General features: G+C 43.6%; 1 protein-coding gene across 1 annotated transcript; it reads right to left on the reverse strand.

Annotated features, from left to right (window-relative positions):
* Positions 1-20,013: 20,013 nt before the first annotated feature.
* On the reverse strand, positions 20,014-26,498 carry PIF1 (PIF1 5'-to-3' DNA helicase; the record flags this gene model as incomplete). The annotated part of the gene is made up of 12 exons (XM_082484290.1): positions 20,014-20,067; positions 20,397-20,588; positions 21,513-21,658; positions 22,317-22,404; positions 23,192-23,298; positions 23,985-24,124; positions 24,513-24,619; positions 24,693-24,807; positions 25,354-25,507; positions 25,605-25,730; positions 25,808-25,913; positions 26,013-26,498. 12 exons carry the CDS (start codon positions 26,496-26,498, stop codon positions 20,014-20,016), a joined length of 1,821 nt encoding a protein of 606 aa, XP_082340416.1.
* Between the last annotated feature and the right edge of the window lie 205 nt (positions 26,499-26,703).

A 26,703-nucleotide genomic window follows, 5' to 3' on the forward strand; every position in this document is an offset into this window, starting at 1 on the left:
CAGAATGCCTTAACCCATTCATATCTAGGCTATAGAATTCTACAGAACAGTATTTCATTCAGAGGAAAGATTGTAACCTTTCCATCTAAGGCCCACCCATCTGTATTTCCTCGACCTCTGGACTGCAGTGCACATAGTAAAGGCTTTGTTTGTTCCATTTGTTCTTCATACACGGATCAAAATTTAAAACATTAAAAAACTATGAAATGTAAATTATTCCTGGCATCAGTAGTGACACAAGAGAGGGTTCCAGGCCAAATAATGGGCTTTGCCTGCTGCTCCCATCACAATCCCTTACATTCTCTGTGTAAGTTTACTGATCCATATTGAGCCCTAAAGGTTTTTAAGTGTCCATCAAACAAACAGAGGCACATTGTTTCCTACAAAGTCATTAAGAAGTTTTCTCTACTGCTCATACTTTGGAAGAAATTTCCATGGCTTTCATTTTACCCTTAAATAACAAACTTGGTGTTATCTAACACGCTGCCTCTGAAAATTCAATCAGCAGCACTTTCTTCACAGTCCACATTTAAATCTTAGCACTTAAATAGTATTCTACATCTTCAAAGCAAACACTGTACAAATACTTAAACTAATCCTCATGACGCTTCAAGGTCCACATTACTTCAATAATTTAAAACAAAAAATAAATTATTTCTACTGAGTATGAAGAAAAACAATCATTCTAAAAAAAGGAAACAAATACAGCATATATTCACTGTCCTGAACACACAGATATCGTGAAGCATTAGGCCTGTTTTAGAGACAGCAAAACCCACACAAGTGAAAATATTCTGCTATTAGAAAGCCAGCATTGCACACGCAATATTTTGAGAACAGAAACACTACTAATAACACCTCATCAGTACAGCCTCATTATGAACCAACCTTAATAAGCACATCCTACTCTTTCCACACTTCCTCAAGATCAGACGAACTCTCAACTTGTTCTCCTTTGCACAAACCCTGAGTGAAAAGCTGTCCATTTAAAAAGCAGGTCTCTCACCTAGGTTAAAGCTGTATCAGCCATGGAGGTCAACCTGCTTGTTAAGCATTTAGTAGTAAAGAAACCACCCCACCCTTTCCTGGGTCACAGCCTGGCAGCTGTGACTAGCTTGGCCAGAGCTTCTGTTCTGGAACTATTTTGGCAAGGCCAATGTGTTTGTCATGTTGTACCTGTTCACTTCTTTAGTAACTATGAGAAGTTTACAAATTTTACAACAGCTGTACACATTTAAGCAGTTAAAGGACCAGGTTTTGGGGCATATAACTCATTTACTAAAAACAGAGTCAAGACATCTATCTCTATGGCTCTAGGCCTTGATTCTGTGCAATCTATCCTCTCCCAATTCCAGTTAGAGTTAATCTGAGGAGTTGGCATAATAAGCTCATTTGTGTCAGTTCCTCAAATCAGGATCTCTTTTCCTTCCCTGTCTCTCTCTGTATGTATTGGCTTCTTCTTTCCCTCATGTTAGATTTATATAGGTCAAATCCATCCCCATTTATTGCTTATTGCTGGGACTCCATTCGGTATCTCATTTCACCTCTAATTTAATTTTAAAGTAGATGCTGGAAAACCAAGGTGGACAGTTGGAATCTGATTTAGGTAATCAAATTATGCTGATGATGCTATCAGCTCACCACTTGCCTATAGATACTGTGAGAAACTCTGATTTCAAATTCAAGTTCAGAAACTGCCCAAGTTTAGCAAAGACAACTTTGTTGTATGTAGCAAAGCTTCCTCACTCCCTCACATGCCATTCTGGAAAGATAACAGGATGTTAGAGGAGCTTCAATCACATAAGAGGAAAATGTCCTCTATAAATGGGTAATTTAGGACAGATTAAACAAGCCTACCCAGTTTCTGCTGCAGAGAGGAAGGGGCAGGCGCTAGTCAGGGCTGGCACATCTGGGGCTGCATTTGTAGGGCTGAATGCTGCTCTTAACCACAAAGCCACCCACAGAAAATCGCTGTGGAGTCAGCCATACACCAAACTAGCCACTAACTTACCTGATTTTGGTCCATTCGGTAGTGAAAATATAAGTGAAAAAATTTACATAAAGATTTTTTTCTCCCTCCCTGCCAGTTGTACCTGCTATATAAGAGAATCTCTCCCAAATTTTCATACTGTCTCCCAGATCTGCAGGGCTGAAAACTTGACTGCAGAAAGGAAAGATATGGGAGGCAAAAGACACAGAGATGTTTTTCCTGGAGAAGCTTAATTAATTGTTTTTATAGCACATTAATGGCATTAATTGCTCTGGAAGTGCCAAGCTTTTTTTAGCATTACCACCACAAATGGTCAAGACAAGAAATAGTCCAACCACTGTAGTTGATGCATTGATTTTGGATTGTGACTTGAGTGTTGTGTAACTTTTTCTTTTAATAGATAATCACAGACCACATGGTACAATATAAAGCTCTTCTGGTATAGATAAAGGATGTTTTGGGGGCAGAAACAGGGCATTATTTTTCTAATATGTTTCTATGGCGTAAGAACCCCAACCCACCTTTTATGTATTCACTTGTGTCCGTGCTGGTTTTATTCCATTCTGAAATTACCTTGGTTCAGTTAGAAGGCACTGCCATCAGCTGAAATAGAAAAACACAAAGGATAAGATAGCAGTTAAAGGTTGCTGTTTTCCCACCTTTTACACACAGTTTGTCCTTGCTGCCAGTCACAGCTAGAGGACTATAGTGCCATCTCTCTCTCTGAGCAATGTTTGCAATGTATTTAACCTGCCTTCATCATGGGACAAAGTTGTTGTGAGGATGAATTATCTTAGCGTATGCTAAGCAGGCAATCATCACAGCTGTTGTACATCCCACCATCTCTTTTATATAGCTACAGACAGTTGCCCCACTGCTGTTTCTCTGTGGTCTTCCAGTTTCCGTAACACCTTATTGAAAGAATGTAAAATCCCATTAGTTTCCATCCTCTGTGCTATGTGATTGAAATACTGCAGTTGCGTAGCATGCCAAAACAACTGACTCCTGCAGAAGCAACGGTGCTGGATTACAAGGGAATATAGCTGAGACAGGCAGACAAACATGCTTAGCTGGCATACCTCGTGAGCAGCCTTTGCTCACAAGAACCTTGGGAAGGCTAGTAACACACTGCTATATTCTTGCCTTTTGTGTTCTTAATTGTCAACTTAATGATTACCTGAAAGCACAGATGAGGCAGAATTTTTGCCATGCCCATTCTAGCATTGGGTGTACAGGTTGCTCCAAAGGAAATAATCTGCTGGACAACCGGCTTGGTGCTGAATTAAAAAGATCTATTTGGAGACCAGCAAGTTGGTCTGTCCTGGGTCAATTTCAGGGGCATCTTTGGTGTGTCCCAGAAGGATGTTGTGGTAAACTGTACCCTTTAATAATACTCCTCATGTTGAATTCACAGCATTCCAAAAATCCTCATAAAATGATAATGCCTGAGTGCCCTTCTGCTCTCATCAGCATCATCTTTGAACATTTGGTAGCATCCCCTCTTATCCCTTAACACTTGTCACTGCATTGAATTTCCAGCTTTCTGAGAAATGCTGGCCTCTAGGAACAGATAGCTGCAGAGAGCTGCAGCCAGCGCCCTCGGCTGCCTCCAGTTACCGGCCTGATTAGAGGCAGAAGTTCGGTGTCTTAAATGGCAAAGAGATTTCTCAAAGCAAGCTGGTAGCTTTCCCGTGAATCTTGCATATCTGGCTCAGGAAGCTTAGACCTAGAGAGAGTTTTCAGCTCACTTAATATCACTGTGTGACCACAGAACTGCAGAGATGGTGCTGACACGCTAGGCCTGTCCACTGCAGAATGTCATTGATCTTTGTTCATATAAGCAGCCACGCGTTTAAGCCAATATGATTTAGAAAGTGTCCTGGTCAACCTTAGGTCATAGGTAGTGGTGATCTGGCTACTGGACGCAAGGTAGGAAAATTATGTTAGGGGAAACACAGGATGAAAATTTTAACCCAAATTAGTGCTCTGAATTCAAATTCAGGAAGCCTGTACAAATACTAGTGATGGGCAACTCATGGTATCATGGAAACAGAGTTTAAAACAAAACATTTTGCGTTTTCTTTATAACAGTTTACCTTTACCCTTCATGTCACTAACTTAGAAGGTGACAGGAAGGGAAGGGTAAAACAAATAGCAATTCAAACCCAATATATCCTTTCCCTTTGTCTCTCACAAGACAAAGCTTTTCCCATACAATCATAAACTCCAGTAGGAAATGAATTGTGATTCAGTGACCTAAGAAAGTTCAAAGCTACTAAAGGAGCAAATCAGCACAAGTGAGCCAGAGTCACTGCTAACAAAGAACACATGCTACCAATTACACACTTGGAGGCTGATTTTCAGCAGTGCTGAGCACTCACAATGCCAACTGAAACCAGGTGGAATGGTAGGAGATCAGCACATCAGAAGATCAGGCTCTTTGATTTAAAGACTATCCCGAGGCACAGAAAGCCTACTGGTGGGATGAAAGAATGGAAGACAATGGCTGTCAGTAAGAGTCAAGCATTCTGGGAAAGCAAGTTGAAGCCAACAAAATAATCCCCTCCGTGTCCCACTTCTCAGAAGGGCATGAAACCCAGCACTCTAAGAATCCAGGGGTGAGAAATATTTGTGGAGAGGACAAAAGTGATAAGTGGTGCAGTAGCATTTCAGAGCTGGGGTTTTAGGGTGACTGCTGAACAAATGCTTGATGGCAGTACCCAATGGAAAGCTATTATTTTTTCCAATTGGTAGAACCCATCTCTGCAAATGGATGGTGTAGGAATCTTTCTACACCTGCAGAAGATAAAGCACCAGCAGATACCCAGATAGCCCTGTAACTTGACTGCCCAGCCGTTCAGCAATTTCCAAATCTGCATAAATATAATAAATTATATTTTAATATGAAATGCATTCTCTCTAGTACCTATAAATATGACAGCTTATTGTGGAGTCTTGATTCAAGAGTATCTCTATGCCCTCACTTAGTAATTGCCTCACCCACTGACAGCTACAGCTCTATCAAGATGATCCTAGTGATATTCATTATGCAACATAGACAATATTAAAATACTAAATGCTTACTAAATACTAAAAACATGTCACCCTCTACTTCTTCCCCTTACCAACCAAAAATGAAATGTGAATAAAGCTTGGTATTTTTGGTAACCATGAAGGAGGAATTGAATACATGTATATTAAACACCAGCAAAAGATTGCAAGCGCTTTTGGTTTGTAAATTAGCCCATTCCTAGTTGTGTCAAACTGCAGGCTCAGGACTGGATCAACAATCTCCACAAATGTGAAAATGAAGCAATGTATTTCCGACTGTTTTGTCAAACTGAAGAGATTCAGTGCTTAGCCTCTTTTTTAACATTTCCTTTACTCTTCCTCATCCTCAAGACCATATAACAGCAGGCATGGCTCTCAGCAGTATCCTGCTGCTGTTTCTCTATTGTGATATTTTTTTTCCACTTCTGGAAATGCAGAGATAGTCTGAGTGAACTGGACCGTAACCAGTATGCAGCAGTAAAAAAGTGCCCCATTTTATCAGATGCAAAACATAAAATTGGGAGAGAGAACTAGTTTGTAGCTCTTCTGATTTTTTTAAGATGAGAGTGTCCCCACCTTTCCTATCACCTAATAAGAAAAGTTGGAATGTGCACATCTGGAAAGTGGGATGTTCCCAGAACCTGTGAGAATCACTGGACATCCATGTGAAACGCTTTTTTTTTTCTTCCAGTATGACCTTTCAAGCAGCAAACTCCCAATGCCTCCCTGATTGTAGCTGCCCTCTGAATGCAAGCAGTGTATTGTAAGGGAGAAAAAGTACAAGTTAATACAGCCTCAAACCTCTTTAGATAAGTAGAGGCTTTCATCTGGCTAGAGAAATAGATGGAGGCAATGCATTTAACCTGGGAGAACAACTCCTAGATAAGCTTGCCCTTGGAGACTGGACACAGAGAAAAACAAGGAGATTCCAAAAGGTAAATAGGATGTTCAGAAGAAGAGGCTTAGAGGAAAGCGAGTGGAAAGGACACACCATTTTCAAGTTCTTCAGGACAGATGGTCTTTAATGGCTCCCTGGTCACCGAATCCCAAATACTGTGATAAGTAAGTTGCTAGTGTGCTCAAGCCCCAATTATCTCGTCACACCAACGTCTAGTCAAGTCTCATACAGTGGAGTAGAATGTTTTGAAAGAACAACATTTTTGGTTCCTTGTAGAGAGGGGATGGATATAAACGTATATAATTGCTTTGCTGTGTTGTGCATTAATGGTGGTTATCAGTGGTTACCAGAACTGAGCAGTTTGTGAATATGTTATTTTAAGCTACCCCTGCTGCAGCATGTAGATGCCTTGAGTTTTGTCTATATTTATGTAATTAAGCTGCATTTAAGTTTCCACTGCCAGGGGTAATTTCTGCAGTAATGTGTTGTGAGCTTCTCTCCAGGGCAGGCTTTCAATAATACAGATCCCAATAAAGATTTAGTGTAAATACACTGCTGAACCTTGAGGATGAAACACACAAGGTTTGAGTACTAAAAATAAATCCAGGTTGGATATCTATGTCTTTTCCTCTTTTCTGCAGCTGGCTGAGCAACCTTTCCTGAACAGGAAGTGATTTTGTTATGAATTTTATCAATGTTGTATTTAGTGGGCCCTAAGTTCCACACGTATTCCCAAATTTTCACTGGCTATTACTGTTTTCAAACAGCTGTTACTGAAAACTGCAAGAGAAAACTACATTCTGATAGTCTAATTCTTATATATATATAGCTTCTTACACACTTTGACGTAAATTTGGATGAAATGGACTATAGGTCCTGCATGTCCTGAATTTCCTTGTGAGAAATTGAAGGAAGGGGAATAATTAGAAAATAAACATAAGTAAAGATACTTAGAATGAACAGCGTCCTCTAGGATAAAAGAGAACTTAATGGTGGTGCCATTAAAGTTTGCATGTGATTAATATTTACTGTGGATCATAAAACTGCATGCAAACACTTGTGCAAAACTATTGATACCAACAGGGGATGTTCACATGTCATTTAGTCATAACATTCACACTTTGCAGAGGAGCTAATTAGTAAACTGATAAACTACATTGAGACTACACTTGCTTAGCTTAAAACATAAGAAGCAAATGTCTAAACAGGGGTTACGCCTCACCAGACTAAAGATAGCGCAGCTTACTCTGTGCATCCAGGCTCCCAGTTACAGTCCTTACAAAGCTGATCCACCTTGCCCAGTAGCCAGAACCCCAACTGAAAATCAAAAGAAGGCCTGCAAAACTCAAGAGAATCGTGTGTCTTTCTAAACACTCGTCACATTAAACAATTTGAAGAAAGGGGTTTAACTGATGCATTTGAAGATGAAACGTGGTAAGAAAATTAATCTCTTCAGCTGGTGTACAGGCAAAATATCTGATAAACTAAAGATGAGTAAATTTAAGACGGATCGGGTAATAAGTTCTTCAAACTGTAGTTAAAGAAATGGGACACAAAATATTTGCAGAGCATTTTTTTTTCAAGTGCATTAGACCTGTTGTAGCTGTGTCAATGTGTGTGTTTCAAGGATACCGTAATCTCACCTTTCAGGGAAGGAGGTTACAGCTTCCAAAACCAAGGAATCTACCCGTCTTCCCTGAACAAGTATCCTTTCTCTCCGAGTGATTTAGATGGGCATATTCATAGAAGGGCATTCCTTCATTCCCTGAATAATCTGATTATAAAACAGCGAGCATTGCTAAGGGCAGGAAATCAAACGTGATGGTCCAATGCAATATGGGAATTCCTATAGCACTACTAGTAGTTCATTTCCATAGAAAGTCCTTCAAATAGCTAGATAAGAATTCCACTCTCCCTTGGATATCTCTGTCAACAGAATTTGCATTGCATGCAATATTTATTACATCCTTCAGACATTCCACGTGACCTGCCTCACACTGGCATCGGTACAGGTCTGGGTGCATGTCATATTCCCTGAGAGGTTATCAAGGAACCCCTTGGCAAAGGAGCTCCAAGTGGCAGTCAAGGGACTAAGTATTAAAACGATTAGTTGGGATTGCCCTGAGACTGTGAAATATTATGAGTTAGCTCTGTGAAAATGCCTGTTCGAGGCAAAAATTAAGACAGGGCAGACATTCCATATTAAGGAACCGTCTGGCACTCTGGTAGCTAATTGATTGTTAATGTTTAGTCTATTTGTAGAAGGGAGCATAAGGAAACAATTAAGCCTCCATACTGCTTATAAGCTGTAGAACTGATTTTTGAAAAATCTCATCTTATTTGAGAGAAAATAACAGCAGCTTCCAGCATGCCATCAAAGTTTATGCAGCTGAAGTAAGCAATGCAGTTTTCTTCTGACAGTATGTCACTTGCATAGCATTTAAGATCAAAATGTGCACTCTCCCCCTGTTTTTATCATGAGTTATCTTCTCTTTAATAAAACTGCATGTTTTAGAGACAGAAAACAATCCTAATCTTTTTAAAGAGTAAATAGAACAGCAAGTATTTACTTTGGAGTAGTCATCAACATCAGATGGGTTTTAAAGTCTATTCCTTGAGCAGCATTTTCTATCAAAATACTTGTTAGGTAGCATTTTTTCCCCTCAGTTGTTGGAAAATATGCAAAACAGATATTGAAAAAAATGTAGCTTTCTTTTCACTATAGAAAACATACTGATGTGGTGTTTTAGCACAACTAAATTCTCTTTGAAATATGGAGATGTCTCTACTGGAATTCCAAGATAAACAAGGAACCCCCAGCAAAACCCTAGAGAAACGGAAAAAAGCAGATATAAAGGAGTTATCTTCCCTTTAAGCATGCTAAGCAAAGAATTCACCCTTGATTTCCAGCAAATATTTCAACAAGAGCAAGATGAGGTCTTTATGAACTGAGAGGTGAAGACGAAATATGTTCCATCAACTGTGCTCTGCAAATAAAATGAAAGGCCTCTATATTTGTAAAAGTAAACTAGATCCTTTTGAAGAAGAGGGAGTATTGCAGAATATAAACTCATTTTCTTTGGGATATCCTATCCTCCATTTAGGGTCCATACTAATTTTTACATCTTCCCTTTTGGTAAGTTTATCGCATTTTTCATGTCTTTTTCCAATTGTTGGGGCTGAAATCTATTAATACATATAACCAGTCTGTGGACATATCATCATCATATCACGTATTCTATATACCTACATGTAGCACCTATCTTTTGTCACCTCTTAAATATCCTGGAAATACCTTTCCCCCCCACACCCCCTCCTTGAAAGAGTCCATTGTAGCAAAACATACTTCATGAGTGCCAAAAAAGATATACCGAAACACATTGGTAGGTTTTCTTGTTTCAAAAAGTTGCCTACACTGTCATCTAGACAGCATGGGCAATGTATCCTCCCCTAGCCATGACAGTTTTGGGGAGTACCTTATCGTCACCTCATTGGACTAGTATACATCTAACAAGGCTGCCTTCAGCACTAGCTTCACCATAAGGCTTCCTAATGGCTTTTGAACAGGCTGCATGTCCATCTGGTGCCCCAATATGAACTGACAAGCTCACATTGCAGCAGAGAACACGGCCAGCAGCTCCTTTTTAATTCGAACTTATCTCCCTTCTGTGCCCATCAAAGCACTGCAAGCTCTACTGAACTGGCTTTGCCTCAGTGCTGCTCCTAGCCATCATGACCTCGATTGTTATACTTCCAGCCATTCCACAGTAAAACTGAAGGTGCTAAAGGATGGTGCTGGTCTTGTGACTTTCCCTGCTCATTCAGATAATTTTTGAACGTAGTAAATCTCTTAACTATCACAAAGGCCCATAGGTGTATCAAATCTGGAAACTTACTTGGTAACTATCCCATTTCCTCTGCATGCCTTGAGCTGGATGTGTTCCTAATGATGCAGTTTCTGTGGTTCTAGACAGAGTTCTTCAGCTGTCACCTGCTCTTTTCATCTTCAGTTTCTGATGCAGCTTTCACCTTAGCTTGATATCCTGCTCGCAGCACCCCACTTGGAGTTGTTACACCTTGGTACAGGGCTGAATTCTTTTTTCATCGAGGCCACCTTCTGCTGCACAAAAAGCAATACGAAATGCAGTCTTCCTGCTTGAGGTTCCCTCCAGCCCTAGTTTCCATTGACAGTGAAACACCTCGAGTCACACTCTGATTGATAGCCAGAAGTGATTTTGATGTTTGGGCCTTTGTGTTTCCTTGCCTGTTTTGCAGTTGTTTTTTTTTTTATTTTTTTTTAAAAAATAGCATCTTCCAAAACTCATGGCAAATGTCATCAAGGGCTGATACTTCTTTTTCATATTAGTGTCCTGATCCCAAAACTTAGCACTGTAAGATGATCTATACCTTACACAAGTATTGAATAAGTATTACACATAACTTTTTGCCTGATGTTTCTCATGAGTTATATTTTATAGAGACCCTGGATGACACTCCCAGGAAAAGTGTCAAAATCTGATTATCATTTCTTTTGACAATATTGCTAGTAAAATACATAGGTCATCAGAAACAAATTTTTTGACCTTGTACTTTTTTTAGAGATCTGAGAGTGCACAAGACTACACAGCAATCTGTCAAAAGTAATGTTTATCTCTAACATGAACTTGAAATTCTTCGTACGCTGAGTAATTTTTATCCTTTATTATTCAAACAAAAGGAAGACTTATAATATTTGTCCAAAAGTTTAGCTGACAGCAATAATTATGCCTAATGAAGACAAAAGGACAAGATTTTATGTAAGTTTGTCATTTTGACCTGACTGAATCATCTGAAGTGTTCTATTTTCAGTGTGCAGTTTATGTTAAAACACCCAGAGGTTGCTACTATCACAAGTAAAATGGTTAAGGTTATTTTAAGGTCTCTTTCGTCTGGAGAGAAGACGTGTAAAAACCAAACTATTCCAAAACTTCCTTCTTTATTATTAAATTCATTTTGGTAACATCCTTCTACCTAATTCATTATGCATTGAAATTCCGACAATTAAATACTAGCTCATTGCTCAAGATTCAAGATCTGTTTTAAAAATTTACTTTGCATTACAAAGTGTCAGTTGAAAGTTCCTGGGTTTATTGTGGTCAAATATTTTATTACAAGGTGTCTCAATAATGCAACACAAACATGAAGGTAGCTTACCTGGAATGTTTTCACAGAACAACTTAAAGACCAAGATGATCATTACATACAACTTCCAAGACAAATTACAAATTTTAAAAGCTGTTTTTTAAACCAAGTTACTCTTATATTAATCCACATAAGTGTTTTTCATATTTGATTTATTAGAGTCAAGAAGTCTGTCCAGACTACACCTAGAGATATTAAAAGATGTGTGTTGCCTTACTTTTGTGAATCATTAGCTACAGGAATAAAATGTAAGTAAAGCTTCTTTAGGTTAACTTTGATGTCTAGCGTCATCTGCAAGACGTTACATCCTCTGTAATCTGATATTTAGAATCATAAAATCATAGAATAGTTTGGGTTGGAAAGGACCTTTAAAGATCATCTAATTCCAACACCCCTGCAATGAGCAGGGACAATTTCAACTAGATCATGTTGCTCAGAGACCCATCCAACCTGAACTTGAATGTTTCCAGGGATAGCGCATCTACCACCTTTCTGGGCAACCGGTTCCAGTGTTTCACCACCCTCATTGTAAAACAAATTTCTTCCTTATATCTAGTCTAGATCTACCCTCTTTCAGTTTAAAGTCATTACCCCTTGTGCTATTGCAACATGCCCTGCTAAAAGTTTGTCCCCATCTTTCTTGTAAGCCCCCTTTAGGTACTGAAAGGCTGCAAGGTCTCCCTGAAGCCTTTCTCTTCTCCAGGGTGAATAATCCCAAATTTCTCAGCCTGTCTTCATAGCAGAGGTGCTGCAGCTCTCTGATCATTTTGGTGGCTCTCTTCTGGTCCCGCTCCAACAGGTCCATGTCTTTCCTATGTTGGGGGCTCCAGAGCTGGATGCAGCACTCCAGGTGGAGTCTCATCAGTGCAGAGTAGACAGGCAGAATCACCTCTCAATCTGCTAGCCGTGCTTCTTTTTATGTAGCCAGGATACGGTTGGCCTTCTGGGCTGCGAGCGCACATTGCCAGCTTTTCATCCACCAGTACCCCCAAGTGCTTCTAGGCAGGGCTGCTTTCAATCCCTTCATCCCACAGCCTGTATTGATACTGGGGATCGCCCCAACCCAGGTGCAGGACCCTGCACTTGGCCTTGTGGAACCTCATGAGGTTCTCACAGGCCCATTCCTCAAGCTTGTCCAGGTCCCTCTGGATGGCATCCCATCCGTCAGGCATGTCAGCTGCACCACTCAGCTTGCTGTCATCCGCAAACTTGCTGAGGGTGCGTTTGATCCCACTGTTTATGTCATTGATGAAGATATTGAACAGTACTGGTCCCAATACAGACCCCTGAGGGACACCATGTGTCACCAATATCCACCTGGAAATTGAGCCATTGACCACCACCCCCTGGATGTGACCATGCAACCAATCCTTCATCCACCAAACAGTCCGCCCATCAAATCCATTTGTCACCAATTTAGAGAGAAGGATGTTATGGGGGACCACATCGAAGGCTTTACAGAATTCCAGATCAATGACATCCATAGCTCTTCCCTTGACCTCTGATGTAGTCACTTCCCCATAGAAGGCCACTGGGTTGGTCAGGCAGGACTTGTCCTTGGTGAAGCCATGCTGGCTGTCTCAAATCACCTCCTATCCTCCACATGCCTTAGCATACATAGCTTCTAGGAGGATGTGTTCCATGATCTTCCCAGGCACAGCGGTGAGGCTGACAGGTCGGTAGTTCCCAGGGTCCTCCTTTCTACCCTTTTTAAAAATGGGTGCAAAGTTTCCCTTTTTCCAATCACTGGGGACTTCACCTGACTGCCATGACTTTTCAAATATCCTGGAGAGTGGCTTGGCATCTACTTCAGCCAATTTTCTCAGGACTGTAGGATGCATCTTGTCAGGTCCCATAGATTTCTGTATGTTCAAGTTCTTCAGGCGGCCGTGAACCTGATCTTCTCTTACAGTGGCAGGGACTTTGCTCCCCCAGTCCCTGCCTTGCATTTCATCCACTCGAGAGGTGTGGGGGAGAGGTTTCCAGTGAAGACTGAGGCAAAAATATTGTTGGAGTACCTCGGCTTTCTCCTCATCTGTTGACACCAGTTTGCCAGTCCTGCTTATTAGGGGCAGCACGCTTTCTTTAGTCTTCCTTTTCTGATTGACATACCTGTGGAAGCCCTTCTTACTATTCTTTGCATCCCTTGCCATGTTCGGCTCCAGCTGCACCTTGGCCTTCCTGACCCCATCCCTAAACAACTGGGCAGCTTCCCTATACTCTTCCCAGAATACCTGTCCCAGCTTCCACCACCTGTGTGTTTCCTTCTTGCTCTTTAGTTTGACTAGCAGGTCTCAACTCAGCCATACTGGTCTCTTGCCTTCCTTTCCTGATATTTTACACATGGGGATCAAGAGCTCTTGCAGTCTATGGAAAGCATCCTTAAAGATCTGCCAGCTCTGTTCTGCTCCCTTGTCTGTAAGGGCCATTTCCCAGGGGGTCCTATTGACTAACTGCTTGAAAAGCTAGAAGTTCACTTTCCTAAAATTCAGAGTCCTGGCTTTACTCTTCCCCTGACCTATATCCCTCAGGACTGTGTACTCCACCGGTGCATGATCACTGCAGCCCAGGCTGTCTCCAATCTTGTCATCACCAATTAGCTCACTTGCATTGGTGACTAACAGGTCCAGTATCACATCCCCTCTGCTAGAGCTGTCTATTACCTGGCTTAAGATGTTCTCATCAATGCATTCCAGGAGTCTCCATGCTAGCCATGCTATTTTTCTAACAGGTGTTGAGGTAGTTGAAGTCCCCCAGCAGGGCAAGAGCCTGCAAGCGAGATGTCTCCTGTAGCTGGAGTAAAAAGGCCCAATAGATTCCCCTTGACTGGGTGGCAAAGCAGACACCAACCTCAAGGCAACCTTTGTTGCCTCAGTCTCTAATTCTTACCCATAAACTTTCAACCTGCTAGTGGCTATTCTTCAGAGACAGAAGAATATATATTCCCTATAATCGATGACAGGGAATCACAGATCTTTCAAAAAAACAAAGCAGGATCAAGAATCTTTGAAGACCTGGACTAACTTCCAACCCCCAACTGAAAGACTGGGAAAATCCCTCTGTGGGAAGCTTTTTGGAAAACAACGGACACATTGAAATAATGAGCTTATGAACTTTGTGCAACAGAAGAGATAAAAGACAAGCTGGTACAGTCTGAAGGTCGACATGAAGGAGGAATTCACACGCTGATACTGAAACTGCTGCGACCCCTAAATAGATGCTGAATGTGTATTGCTACGGCTGTATTTAACCAATAATAGTTCGTGTATAAGTTTAAAGGCCAATGAGCACAAGACACAGTGCTAACCCATGTGGTAGCAAAAGTATATAATACTTCAAGTATTATAATAAAACATAATAAAACATGATCATATTGGTCTGCGTCTGAATCCCACCGCAATTGGCGCCCGAACATCCCCCTATAATTCTCAAGGTGTTAATAATAACTTTGAAAGGAAAAAAAAAAGAATATTATGTACCTACAGAAAATTGATATAGCCTAGTCACCTGGGAAGAATAGATGGAATGTGTGATTCATATGCATATTCACCTACCAGTTGATTAAAAACACCCACAAATTTTAAGAAATATGAGAAAAAAACCCTTGAAATTACAAAGTGTCATATGACAAAAAAATAATAAAGTCTTCATCAAATTTCTGTCAGAGGCATCTTTATCTTGACTCTACATTCTTACAAAAAGATTGTAATAAACAATTTAGTAAAAACATGTGTTATGGTTACATTTGGAATATTACAGGCTTTCCTCAGTTGCCCACACATAGGCACATGATACCATTTTAAATGCTCTTGGTGCCTACCTTGCCTCCAGCTGCCATCCCAGAAGGCCTTTCATAGGTTCTGTGTCACGTCTGACAGCCCCCTGTATTAACACCATAATAAATTTAAAAAAAAAATCAGATAGTGTAGTATTGAATAATTATAAGTGAAGTTTACTCTTAGACTTGTTATCAACTTATTTTGCTTGTATAATCAGATTTCATAAATTATATACTAGTCAGTAGCTTAGCTAAAAAATTCCATCCAACATCTTTATAATCTGTAATAGAAACAAGCAGAAAATAATCATACAGGAAATAGCAAGATAGAGATTTTACACACCCCTAGTAATTCAGGTCTTTTCTCATGCTCATACTAGAATTGCTTAGATTTAGCAGCAGAATACATGTCACAGAGTAGCATAATACAAAGTGAGAAACTTTTAATATCTGTGAGGAAAATGACATTATTAGCATTCATAGCATAGCCTATAACGTACCATATTTCCATTACTTAAGAGTAGCATTTGTTTGATCTATTCAGAACAATTCTGGATAGGAAGATCTAATTCACAGACACAGTCTTATTACAGCATCTGAGACCAACAGGACTATTGCTGCCTTTCCTGCTCCCCACAGGACTTCTGAGTGCAGACTGTAAGGACACATTCGTGTTTAATTATTATGAAAATGTCACATAAAGAATGAGAAGGGAGTTAAATCACTGTACAAAGATTTAAACTGGAAGCTAGTGAGGTTTTAATAACACTCTGCATGTGAATTATGCTTCCAATAACACATAAATGTATTATGAAGCTTTAGCTGGTATAAAGCAGTTTCTTATGGCTTAATGTATTTGAAAAGAGAATGGCTGTACTTTGCGGTAACAGAAATACCAATTATGAATCAAACTCATAGTTTAATTCACTTAATTATAGCTGCAGTTAAGTTAAGGCAAAAGCTATATTTAAATACTTCCTCTTCAGTTTGTGAAAGTGGAAAGACGACATTAATTTCCTCATATTTATTGGAGTACAGTAACGGCACCCCAGCCTTTTGCTGCAATGCCATACACCCTCTTGGCATGCATCTCTTCTTAACTGGACTCCAGCCATGCTGTAGGCCATGCCCTACCTCTGCCTCCTGCCATCGGCCACACAGAAATGGCAGTTCCTCCATCACTGGCCCTTTCCCTTTTTACCTACCACAGCACCTCCAGCCTTACCTCTGTATCCCAGGATATCTGACCGTGCAAATGTGAGGAGCGTCTGCAGGAGAGGGTAGAGATGTAATTTTGAAGGAAGCTAACACACCTGATACTTGGTGTATTAGGTGCCCATGCCCAGGTGTTGGTGAGAATCACTGAGGAGAGGTCATGGCTGCCCTGTGCCTGACACAGCTGGTTCCAATCAGTTCCAGCCAAGCTCATCACCAAGGCCAGTCGTGCCTCTGTGCTAATAGATTTAAGAAGGGGAAAACCACACAGCTGTGAGGAAAAAGAGTGGGAGACATGAGCCCTGTGAGCACCCAGGATGGAGAGGGAGGAGGAGCTGTGGGTGCCCAAGCAGACTCCCCTGCAGCCCATGGAGGGACCATGGTAGAGCAAATTTTTTCCTGAAGGATGGCAGCCTATGGAGAGGATCCACGCTGGGGCAGGGGAGAAGCATGAGCTCTGCGGATCCCATAAACTGAGAATAGCACATATACTTGTCTTGTCACAAGCCATGTGAATTGTCCTTGAAAAAAACCCAGCCTGCTAAGACCATCTTGCCTCAGCAGGTGAAAGCAACAGCATCACCAGACATTTTGAGAGTGCCTTGTGGTGGCCTCACGTGAGAAATTGTTTACTCTTCAGATTCTTCTTCATTTTACTTACTAATGAAGAGAGGATGAGCAGCTCTGTTCTTACAGTACAGTCATTGCAATAAAAAATTTAAAATAACAGCCCCTGTGTCGGTGGACTGCGTTCTAGCTACAGACTAATGAACATCCCTCTGCAAGCAAAATTAACATTTTAAGGAGTATTTGAAAGAAGGTATTTTGATTGTATTATAGGATTTCTTCACCTCCTATATATGTAGGCTTTATTCTGTTAAAAAGGCCTCATCATAATCCTGACTGCAGGGAAGCCATGACAGAGCCTAGCAGCTCAGATTTGTCCTGACTACTTCTTTTAGGATTTAAATAGCAATCTTCAGCCTCAGCCCCCATCCCTACATCTGCTTTAGCTGGAAGTGAGCGAGAACATCCAAAATTTACACAAACGGACCCCTTTCAGCCTCAGGACAACTGCCAAGCCTTCAAGAGCCACTGCTATTCTGTTCCCACTGCTCCATCTCTGAGAAGGCAACCACGATATTTCATGTACATTTAATACTAACATGAAATATTTATTACCCTTTCCAGCTTTAAGTTCTGTTTAGCGTTTTATCTTAAACCTCAAATTGGCACAAGAAAAACCCCATACATCTGGAAAGATTTCAGTCCCTAAACCCCTGAAAGCTGAAGTAAGTTACTTCACAAGATCACAATTAAAAGTTTATTTGCATTGTATGTAGTCAACCCTCTTACACTTTAAATCACCTTCTTGTTACAGTGGTACAGAAACTTTTTAAGAGATGTTAAAGGATTTGAACCTGCATTATCTCATTACCCTTACACAATCTGTCAATAAATCAATGTATTGTGTACGACTGGATGTGGCTGGCATATTCTTTTTAACTGTCTACACCAACAGTAAAAATCACTTTAACATCCCTGAGCATTTCAGGCCCCACACCTCGGCCTACGATACAACACAAACCCCTCATAACACATCTCTTAAAACACAGGAGTCAAAACTGGCCCCAGACCAGCCCACTGGCCAAGCATATGGGCTTTTGGGTTATCTGTTGGCCTCTCCCTGCCTGCACAGACAGCCCTGCCCCTGGTGATTCGGGCACCCACAGCCTCTGACCACCTGCACAAGGGGCATGAGGGGAAGATGGACACAACTCCAGCAGATGGTCTGTAGAACAAGCTGAATGAAAGCAAAATGAAAGCAAAAACTCAACATGCGATAGCAGAGGTGAAGGACACATGTTGAGGACCAGCTCAAATGACACAGGGAACGTGAGTGGCACAGCACGGAGGTTTGGCCAGGGCACCCACCGCAGAGCGGCGGCAGGAGGAAAGGATGGGGAGTGCTGCAAGACAGGGACAAGCAGCAGGGTAGGGGAATGAGAGGTGGCCAGGAGAGGCTGAGGCCAGCCTGTCACGGGAGGCACAGGGCTGAAAACCTGAGCACCTCCACCTGCTCCCTCAACTGGCCAGTCAGCTGGGGGGACACAGCCTGCAGGCTGGGAGGGGACAACTGCCCCAGCTCCCTGTGGGCACAAGCCTGCAATGGGGCCCAGGCCCCCACCCAGGTCTGGCAAAGGCTCCTGGGAGCCCCAGGCCAAGGAGTCACCACAGTGCTCTTCTACCCCAGCAGTGAAGCTGTCACCCCCCTTCTCAGGGGTATTTTTCAGTCCCTCCCCAAGGGGAACAAACAACTTAAGTTGAGCTCAAAGGATTAGAGATTGTTGTTTAAAAATATATATATTTACAAACACAAATGGAATAAGAGTCTGAAAAAACAGAGGTAGTGCCAGAAACAGCCTGCAGTGAGGGGAAGGTTCTCACCTTCCACAGGCTCCAGCCCCAGCTTCAGGCAATTCCATCTGTTCCCCAGTAAGTAATCTGCTGATACATTAAGTAAGCAACTCTAACTCCCACACATCTGTCTTCTACTATTGCTTCCTCTGAAATTCTACCCCCCAAGCCCAGAAAAAACAAACCCCACTTCAGAAATGTATTTTGAAATCCTACCAAAGGTCTGCTTTCTGTTATGTTAACCACTGGCTAGTCAACATCCTTCCCTGGCTTTAAGGCGAACAGCTTCCAGTAAGTGGCCTTCAACCCACTCAAATTGCAGAGGCTTTGTTACAGAGACACTACCCTGCATGAGACAGATTCCAGGTGGATGTTGATAATTGACATTATTCCTGGATGTTAAACATTTAAAAATATACAAGTTACTTAAGCTTTAAGCAATGTGCTAAAATATAAAGACCAAAGCTTCTCCTTTATTAAGACTTCAAAGACATAGTATATTAGTTCTGGTCATCCCTGCTTTTGCTGAAACAGGTGAAGTTACAGCTCACTTCACATGTCCTTGGCCATTATTCCCTATTGCACATTCAGCTTCCACCTAATTAGTCACATGTTGTGACTCCCTCCCATTTAAGCAAGCCTCATGTGTTTAAACAAGAGGGACTCCCATCAGCACTCATCTCCTCTCTCTCCCTTCTTGCTAATGAGGTAATGGATCATCACAATTCTTGTAGTTCTATAAGTATAAGATGTAGGACTTGTTCCTATTTTTAACAGTGCCACCTCATTTCAGAAAGTTAAAAAAAGTAAAATCACATTATATTGTTTGCAACAGACTAATAAAAAGGCTATGTATCAGCATGACAGGCAATGTATAACTCTTAGTTCTGCTTGTGGATGAAATTACGCAAAGCCTCCTAGTGCTAAACATCTGGAAGGCAAGAACAACCCCACATGCTATATAGTCACAGCCCAGCTCCTGGCCACTCCTTGCTTGCAGGAGAATCAAGCATGTATTCCAGATACTTAGCACTGCTTCCCCCTGTGTCAGCAGCTCTTGTGAACAAGTCAAATCCATCCAGGCAAAGAGGACACACATCTTCTCTGTCTCAACCACAGTATACTTGAAGAAAAGCACACAAGTTTCAGTCTACATACATGGAGAATAAAATGCAACCAGGCAGGCAGGCTAGAACTGTAGGAAGGTCCCTCAGGCATGTCTTTGTTCAGTCATTTTATTTGCTAGAGTTGCATCTGTGACACAGAAGTACTCAAGACTGTAGGCCCAGAAAAGGGCTACCGAAGCCTTCTAAATTTCAGAGGCACGAGGCAGGGAGACTTCTACACATCCAGAGTCAGCTGAACAAAGTAAACATTAACACTGCAGTCGAAGGAATTTCTTTTTATCAAATATGCTCAATAGCAAGATTGCTGTAACTCAGCGGTCTGTGCTGATGCCTCACAGAGGCCAGAAGAACATTCTCAGCTGCATTTCCTGTTCTCCTTCTCATCACCTGAATGTGTGTGTAGAGAATCCTAGGGGGAGGGGAAAAAAAAGAAAAAATAAATAAATTTAAGAGATTTCCTGTGTGACCACTTCCCCTTCAGTCCTTACTGCAAGAGGAGGATCAAAGAACCTTTCACCCACAGGCCCAGGTAGTATTATACCATCCAAACACTACAGTAAGTATTTTGCCACCAGGAGTTGCCCCACCACATTCCCTCTTTGCAGTTTCATCTCTCCTGGCACTACAAGTTTCAATAATTTAAATGATCTTGCTTGGGAAGAAAAAGAAGCATCTTGACACAAACATCTCACCCTGGTTGCACAAGGCAGTCTTTGCTACCACAGCATTTTTCTTTACCTGGGTTAGAAGTTGATGACGTCTCAGCTGTCTATAGAACTGCAACACAGAAGGATCAGCTCTCACTACTTTTGGGTCAAAATCCAGAACACGGAGACCTGCAAGGCTACGGGCTCGGGAAAGGGCTACGTAAGCCTGTCCACTTTCAAAGACACGAGACAGGGAGATTTCCACACAGTCTAAAGACATGCCCTATCAAAGACACAGAGAAGATTGTTACAAAACAAACAAGAACACCATGCTGTATCAACACTAATCTGACCACTGAGTCAGTCAAAGGTACAGGCTTGATTAAAAAAAAAAAAAAAAAAGTCTCTTGCTTGACTATGTAACTGATTAAAAGATAGCCGGGGGCAGAAAAAGAGAGAGGACAGTTTTGCACTGTCAGGAAGTTGCTAGCAGACAGTAGGATCCACTAACTCTGATAAGCCTCATGTGTGAAACTCTACAAATCCCATATACCCAACCCAGCGGGGAAATGAATCCTGCTGTTTTCACACCTAGTAATTAACTGGAGGAGCAACCAGGCTCAAGCAGTCCTCAGGCAGACTAAGACAGAGTTTGGGTTAAGCCCGGCCAGCCCTCTCTGCACAAAGAGATGTTCCAGGAGGCAGCAGAATTTACAACATGGACTGGTTTAAACAGTGGCATGGGAACAAAGTCACAGGTCTTTTACCCAGAAATGTATTTATCAAAGTGTATGAAGTCTTCTGGAAAGGTAGGAACCATATTACTTACATTGAAAAAAAACCCAACACACCTCTGAAAGGAAAGTCCAGCCCGAAGAGCACACCTGTGACTAGTGCACCTTCCTTCAGGTACACTGCAAACCTCAGGGTCACTAATGGCAGCGGCTGTCAGGGAAACACTACCCTGATCAGCCCACAGCAGGAAGTAATAATACTTTATATTCCAACACCAAGTGTGCAGTTTGCAGCACCTTTACGAAAACTCTAGGGTCAAAGATAGGGTATGTGAGCAATGTTGCTAGCCTAAAACTCCCACACAACAAGGGCCACAGTTTTGCTTCCTGTTTTACCAGCAGTGCAAACTCACTCAGAAAATAAGGCTTGTGCTGGTGTCAAAGTCTATAGGCAGCTGTATAAGAACACCCACCTGACTCTTATGAATGGAAATGGCCCATGCCAATTTTAAAGGCAACTGTTGACGACTCAGATGAACTCCTGATGGTCCTTTGAAGACCCATTTCTCCATTTTGATGACCTGTGTGACCCCACATAGAAATCTAACCTTAGGCAGCCCTGTAGGAATGGAAGCAGGAGAGACACATGGAAGTATTCCTGACACTCGAGCCAGGAACCTACAGGAACCTAGCAGCCTAAGAACACTTCCCCCCCTCCCCCATGTCAGTCTTTCAGAAATTTTAGGGCTGCATTAGAAAAAAATATAAAATAAAATCCCCCACAAAAAAAAAAAAACACTATACCCACATGCAGTAAATAGGATGTCCTGAAATGACATTTGGGACCTGCTTACACAGAAGAGTTACAGTCAGATTAATTTTTCTCTGCATCTCAACTGATAAATTTACATACACATTGCAGGTAGCAGAACATAATTCTGAGAAAAACAAACACACCCTACACTCCCACCTTCTGAAACAAGGACATGCTTCAACAGAACAGACAGGAAATGCAAAGGAGCATACACATCTAGAGAATAAGGAAAAGCAAACACAAGAGGCCCTACAGATAGCAACAGCTGATGAAGCACGTGGCAGCACATGACAACACGGCTCATGAGAACTCCAAAGCTCTCACTGCAGAGAAGACTTCCTCCCTGTTTTCCCCCAAATCAGTCATACCAGGCAGCAGACAAAATTAACAAGTCATCAGCAGTCAATGATAAATTGTTTTGTTTCCTCCCCTCCCTCAACAAAAGATTAAAAAGCTTACTTACCCTTCTCTTCACTTTCAAATCCTACAACAACTCCTCGTGCCCCATTCACCAGCCCTTGAGACACATCCAGATTCTTAGCTAGCATCACCTGCAGAGAAAAAGAAAAATCCCTTAGTGCACTGGCTTTATAGCCTGTTCAGCCACCTGCAGCTCAGCTTCTAGCCAAGAAGCACAAGCCCAGCAGGCTCGCGTGGCCACAGCCCCATCATCCTATTGCAGGATACAGCACCATCTCCAATCTGATTGAAATAGTTTAATAGCCTTTCCTTCCTAGGATTCCCAGCTACGTCATTCTGCAGCACTAAACACTTCACTTGAGCTGCTTCTGTCCACAACTGTCAGCTCGGATACAGAGAACAGATTCCCCTTCCCCAAACAGCCTAGATAAAGATTCTGGGAACACCCAAGGAGCAACTTCCCAAGGCAAACAGTGCTGCTGCTAAGCACAAGCCTGCATCCTTTCCACTCCGACAGCCCTAGCTCACAGCAAGGTGCCCGGTCCTGCAAATCTGGCAATCTGTGCCACACAGGTCAGGAGGGCTGCTGTACCTGGAGCTGAGACTGCAGGCAAGGACTGCCTGTGCTCTCTGCTACCTGGAAGCTTCTAAACCTAATTGGAAACATGCATCAAAGTCATAATCGTCACCACTGTCCACAAGACATGGACCTGCACTCAAATTGAATCAATTCTCTGTCTGGATAAGATTCCAAGCAGAAAGGATACAGACTGGGCTAGATTCCTCCGTTGGCCTGTCATAGCCATCCTATACAGAATCTGCATTCTATAATCTACTCTATACAATTATCTGCTCTTCCTTTATTTTTTATGCCATTTGATCTGCTGGTCTTTTACAGATGTATGCACACACACTCACCTGAGCTCCAAGCTTTAGCTCAATTCTACCACCCACAGGACACTGAGCATCAATTAACTTCACTAGCATTGGGTCACTGTCCAAAGCCTCAAAAGTGTGCGCTTCTCCTATTAAGGAAAGAAAGATGTGATAAACTGCAACTATTGAACATATTCCACACAGCACTGCAGGAGGCTCAGCATTTCTTTCTAACAGCAATTCCTCTTTTAATATCTATTCTGCTCCGCTGGTAGGACATTTTCACACAAACTTTGTTACATCTAACAGCAGAAAGTTCACTATTGCCTCTCTTCCCAGCATACCTCTCAGAGCATGAGAAGGCTCAGGAATCAAGGGCCAGCAGTAAATAGGAATTGAGCAGTCACATTTTGAGCATTTGACCAGTTTCACCTGCTGCCAACACCACATCTCCAAAGAGGACTAAGGAAGAATTCTAGAGCCAGACAGGGAGGCAGAAACGAAATAGCCCTTAATTCAAGTCATGGCTGGATAAAGCACTGCCTTTCTGAAACGCTATAGAAAGAAGCAGCAAGGGGATAGAGGCAATAGTGACCCACCCTATGCCACAGCAAGCAACGAGCTTGCTGTGTATTATAGACCAGGAAGTAACAGTGTGGATTTTTAAGCAAAAAGCTGTGAAGTTTTTCCCCAGGCAGCTCAACTCCAACGTGCACATCTTGGACTGGTGCTGCAGTGCATGACAGAACACCAGTTCCTACTGACACCATGCTATCCACATTGCATCCACTCAGAGCTCAGCCCCAAAAGCAGCAGCTTCCTCCAAGGACTTCACCTGATAGCTGTTGCAAGCGGCTCTCATTTGTTATTTCTACATCATCTTTATGGGTGCAGAGCCGCGTAGCCAGGATCCCATCACGCTCAGACCTGTTAGTTGTGGTCTGCATCAACAGTCTGGTAACCTCCTCTGTGCACCTGGTAACCAGGAAAAGAAGATTATTATTTCACGTGATCAGGAACAGGTCTTGAGCAGCAGAAACCTCCACACAGCTGGATCTGGCTGTGCAAGCCCCAGGCCTGTAGAAAGGAAGACAGAGGAAGAGAACTATACAAAGTTGGAGAGCAGTGCAAATGTGCGCCTCAGCCCTGCCCTGGGCAGAGAAGTTGCAAAGAGGGACCCCAGAAGGGATCTTTCCTTATCAGAGCACCATATATAAAAGCTGCTTACATTAACTACAGCATTTACAGCTATTGTCTCTGGCCAGGAATTCCTGATAGAGCACAGGGAAAAAGTGACAAACTGCTCTTTCCTCTGCTTCATCAGTAGGGAACAGGGATTACAAAGAGATGAGTTTCTCCTCACCTGCCCAAACGGACTGCACTCAGGAGTGAGACAAAGGTCTTGTCGGTCTGTCTCCGCACTTCAGTCAGCTCCATATTTATGTGGATGCATTTCCTCCAGCTTTTTGCCTGTCAAATCATTCTCTTGTTAAGACAGAAGCAGACTTAAAGTGTGAGGATGAGTTTAGGGACAGGCTTGTACCTGGAAGCAGAATTTGGTTTCTTCATTAGCCTTGCAGACTGGGGGTAGCTGCAAGAAGTCCCCACAGATGATTAGCTGGATTCCTCCAAAAGGCTCATCCCGTTTTCTGACTGCCCTGAGAGGGAAGGAAGAGGGGAGAAGCTTTGAATGCTCTCCAGGGCCTGGACACAGTCAGGTCTTACAAGTTACTTACTCTATCACTACATTCAAACATATACCACCTGCAGTAAAAGATGATTATCCTCAGCTGTGTCAGAAGAGCTCAAATAATTAAGCAATACTATTACAAGACATACAGATTTCTTTACCTGCCCACCCCAGATGTCATTACCAGCTTCTTCAATAGCTGCTATACCACAACTGCTTCTCTCTTGCAGAGAGAACTGTTGGCCACAGCATAAATGGACAGCTGTATTCTGGGCTCAACTCTACAGACAACACTCAGCTCTGGAGATGAAAACAGCAACCAGAACAGCCACAGCTGTGGAGCAGGGACATCCTATCTCAGGATAAAAATCTATCCAGATGCTGGCTATGTTTCCGTGCTTCCTTCCAGTCCAGTGCCAGGGATTGCCTCGTATCCATTCACATAACCAGATAAAGGAAGCAGCCTGGAAATTTAGGGAAATTCATTTCTGTTGTTTACCTGACGATCACTCACCTCGCCACTGACTCCAGCTTGTCAAAGAATTTGCCATCCACCATTGAGATCTCATCAATAATTAAGTGCTGGCAGGCCAGCCAGTGTTGGCGCACCCCAGGCCTCTCCGCCAGCTGAATGCACTGTTCCAGCGGTGCTTTCCCAGAGCCGATCCCTGGCAGGGGAGAAGAAAGCAAAGCTTTGGGAAGCTCCTGCCTCTTTGGGAAGGGAGCAAGACCTCCCAGCCTCTCACCGTCAGGCAGTACCATTACCTGCAAAGGCATGGAGAGTGGTGCCACCGATGTGGCACGCCGCCACTCCCGTGCTGGCTGTAGCATAGGTGCTCTTTGGAGGGAGGGAACCCACGATCTTTTTCAGCAGGAACGACTTCCCGGTCCCTTGGTATGGGGAGAAGAAGCAGGTCAGCGGGGAGGCCCAAGGACTTCACCCCGTGACAACCGCCCGGCCCCCTCACCCGCACAGCCGGTGAAGAAGATGCTCTTCCCGCTCCTTACGGCGCCCAGCACCGCCTCCTGCTCCGCCGAGAGCCTCGCCGGGGGCCGCCTCTCCGCGCGGGGCGCCTGCGGGACGGGGGGCAGCGCGCTGTGAGAACGGGGCCGGTAACCGGGGCCGCCTCGCCTCGCCTCCCCCCCCCTCCCCCCCCCCGCCCCGGGACTCACCTCCGCAGGGCGCTCCCCCCGCTCCTCACCGCCGCGGAGGCGGCCGGGGCCGCGCAGCAGGTCTCGCTCCTGCAGCGGGCTGATGACGGCGAAGGCCGGCGGCGGCCGGTCCAGCAGGCGGGGGCCGCGCAGCGCGCCCCGCGGGCCGGCGGCGATCTTGAGCCGCAGGAGGCGGAGAAAGCGGCGCAGCGCGTCTGGGGGGCAGTCGGAGAGCAGGACCTGGGCGCCGCCCGGCCCCACCCGCACCGCCGCACGCCCATCGCCCACGAACCGCGTGAAGAGCCGCACGGCATCACCGGTCAGAGCGAAGCTCAGCGCCGCCGCCGCCGCTCCGCCGCTGCCGCCGACCACCCGCAGCACCGGCTGCCGCAGCTCGTTGCGGCCCAGCAGCACCAGCGCGCCCCGCATCACGCGGCGCCGCGGGGCCTGTCCTCCCGGCAGTGGCTGCTCCACCGCCACCGTGCAGCGCAACTCCGCATCCTCCATGCTGATGCTGATACCGCCGCACCGGCCGTTCAAACCCGCCGCGTGCGACCGCCGCCGCCAATCAGCGCCAGGGGCTTTAATTCAGCAGCAAATAGAAGGCGGCAAGAGAATCTGTCCGAAGAGCAGCAGCCGGACCAATCAGCAGCCTCATGGGTGACCACGTGAGGAGTTGCCAGGATACGGGACGCCGCGCAGCCCGGCGGAA

Source organism: Vanellus vanellus (assembly GCF_965231255.1).
Source record: "Vanellus vanellus genome assembly, chromosome: 5".
Lineage (NCBI taxonomy): Eukaryota > Metazoa > Chordata > Aves > Charadriiformes > Charadriidae > Vanellus > Vanellus vanellus.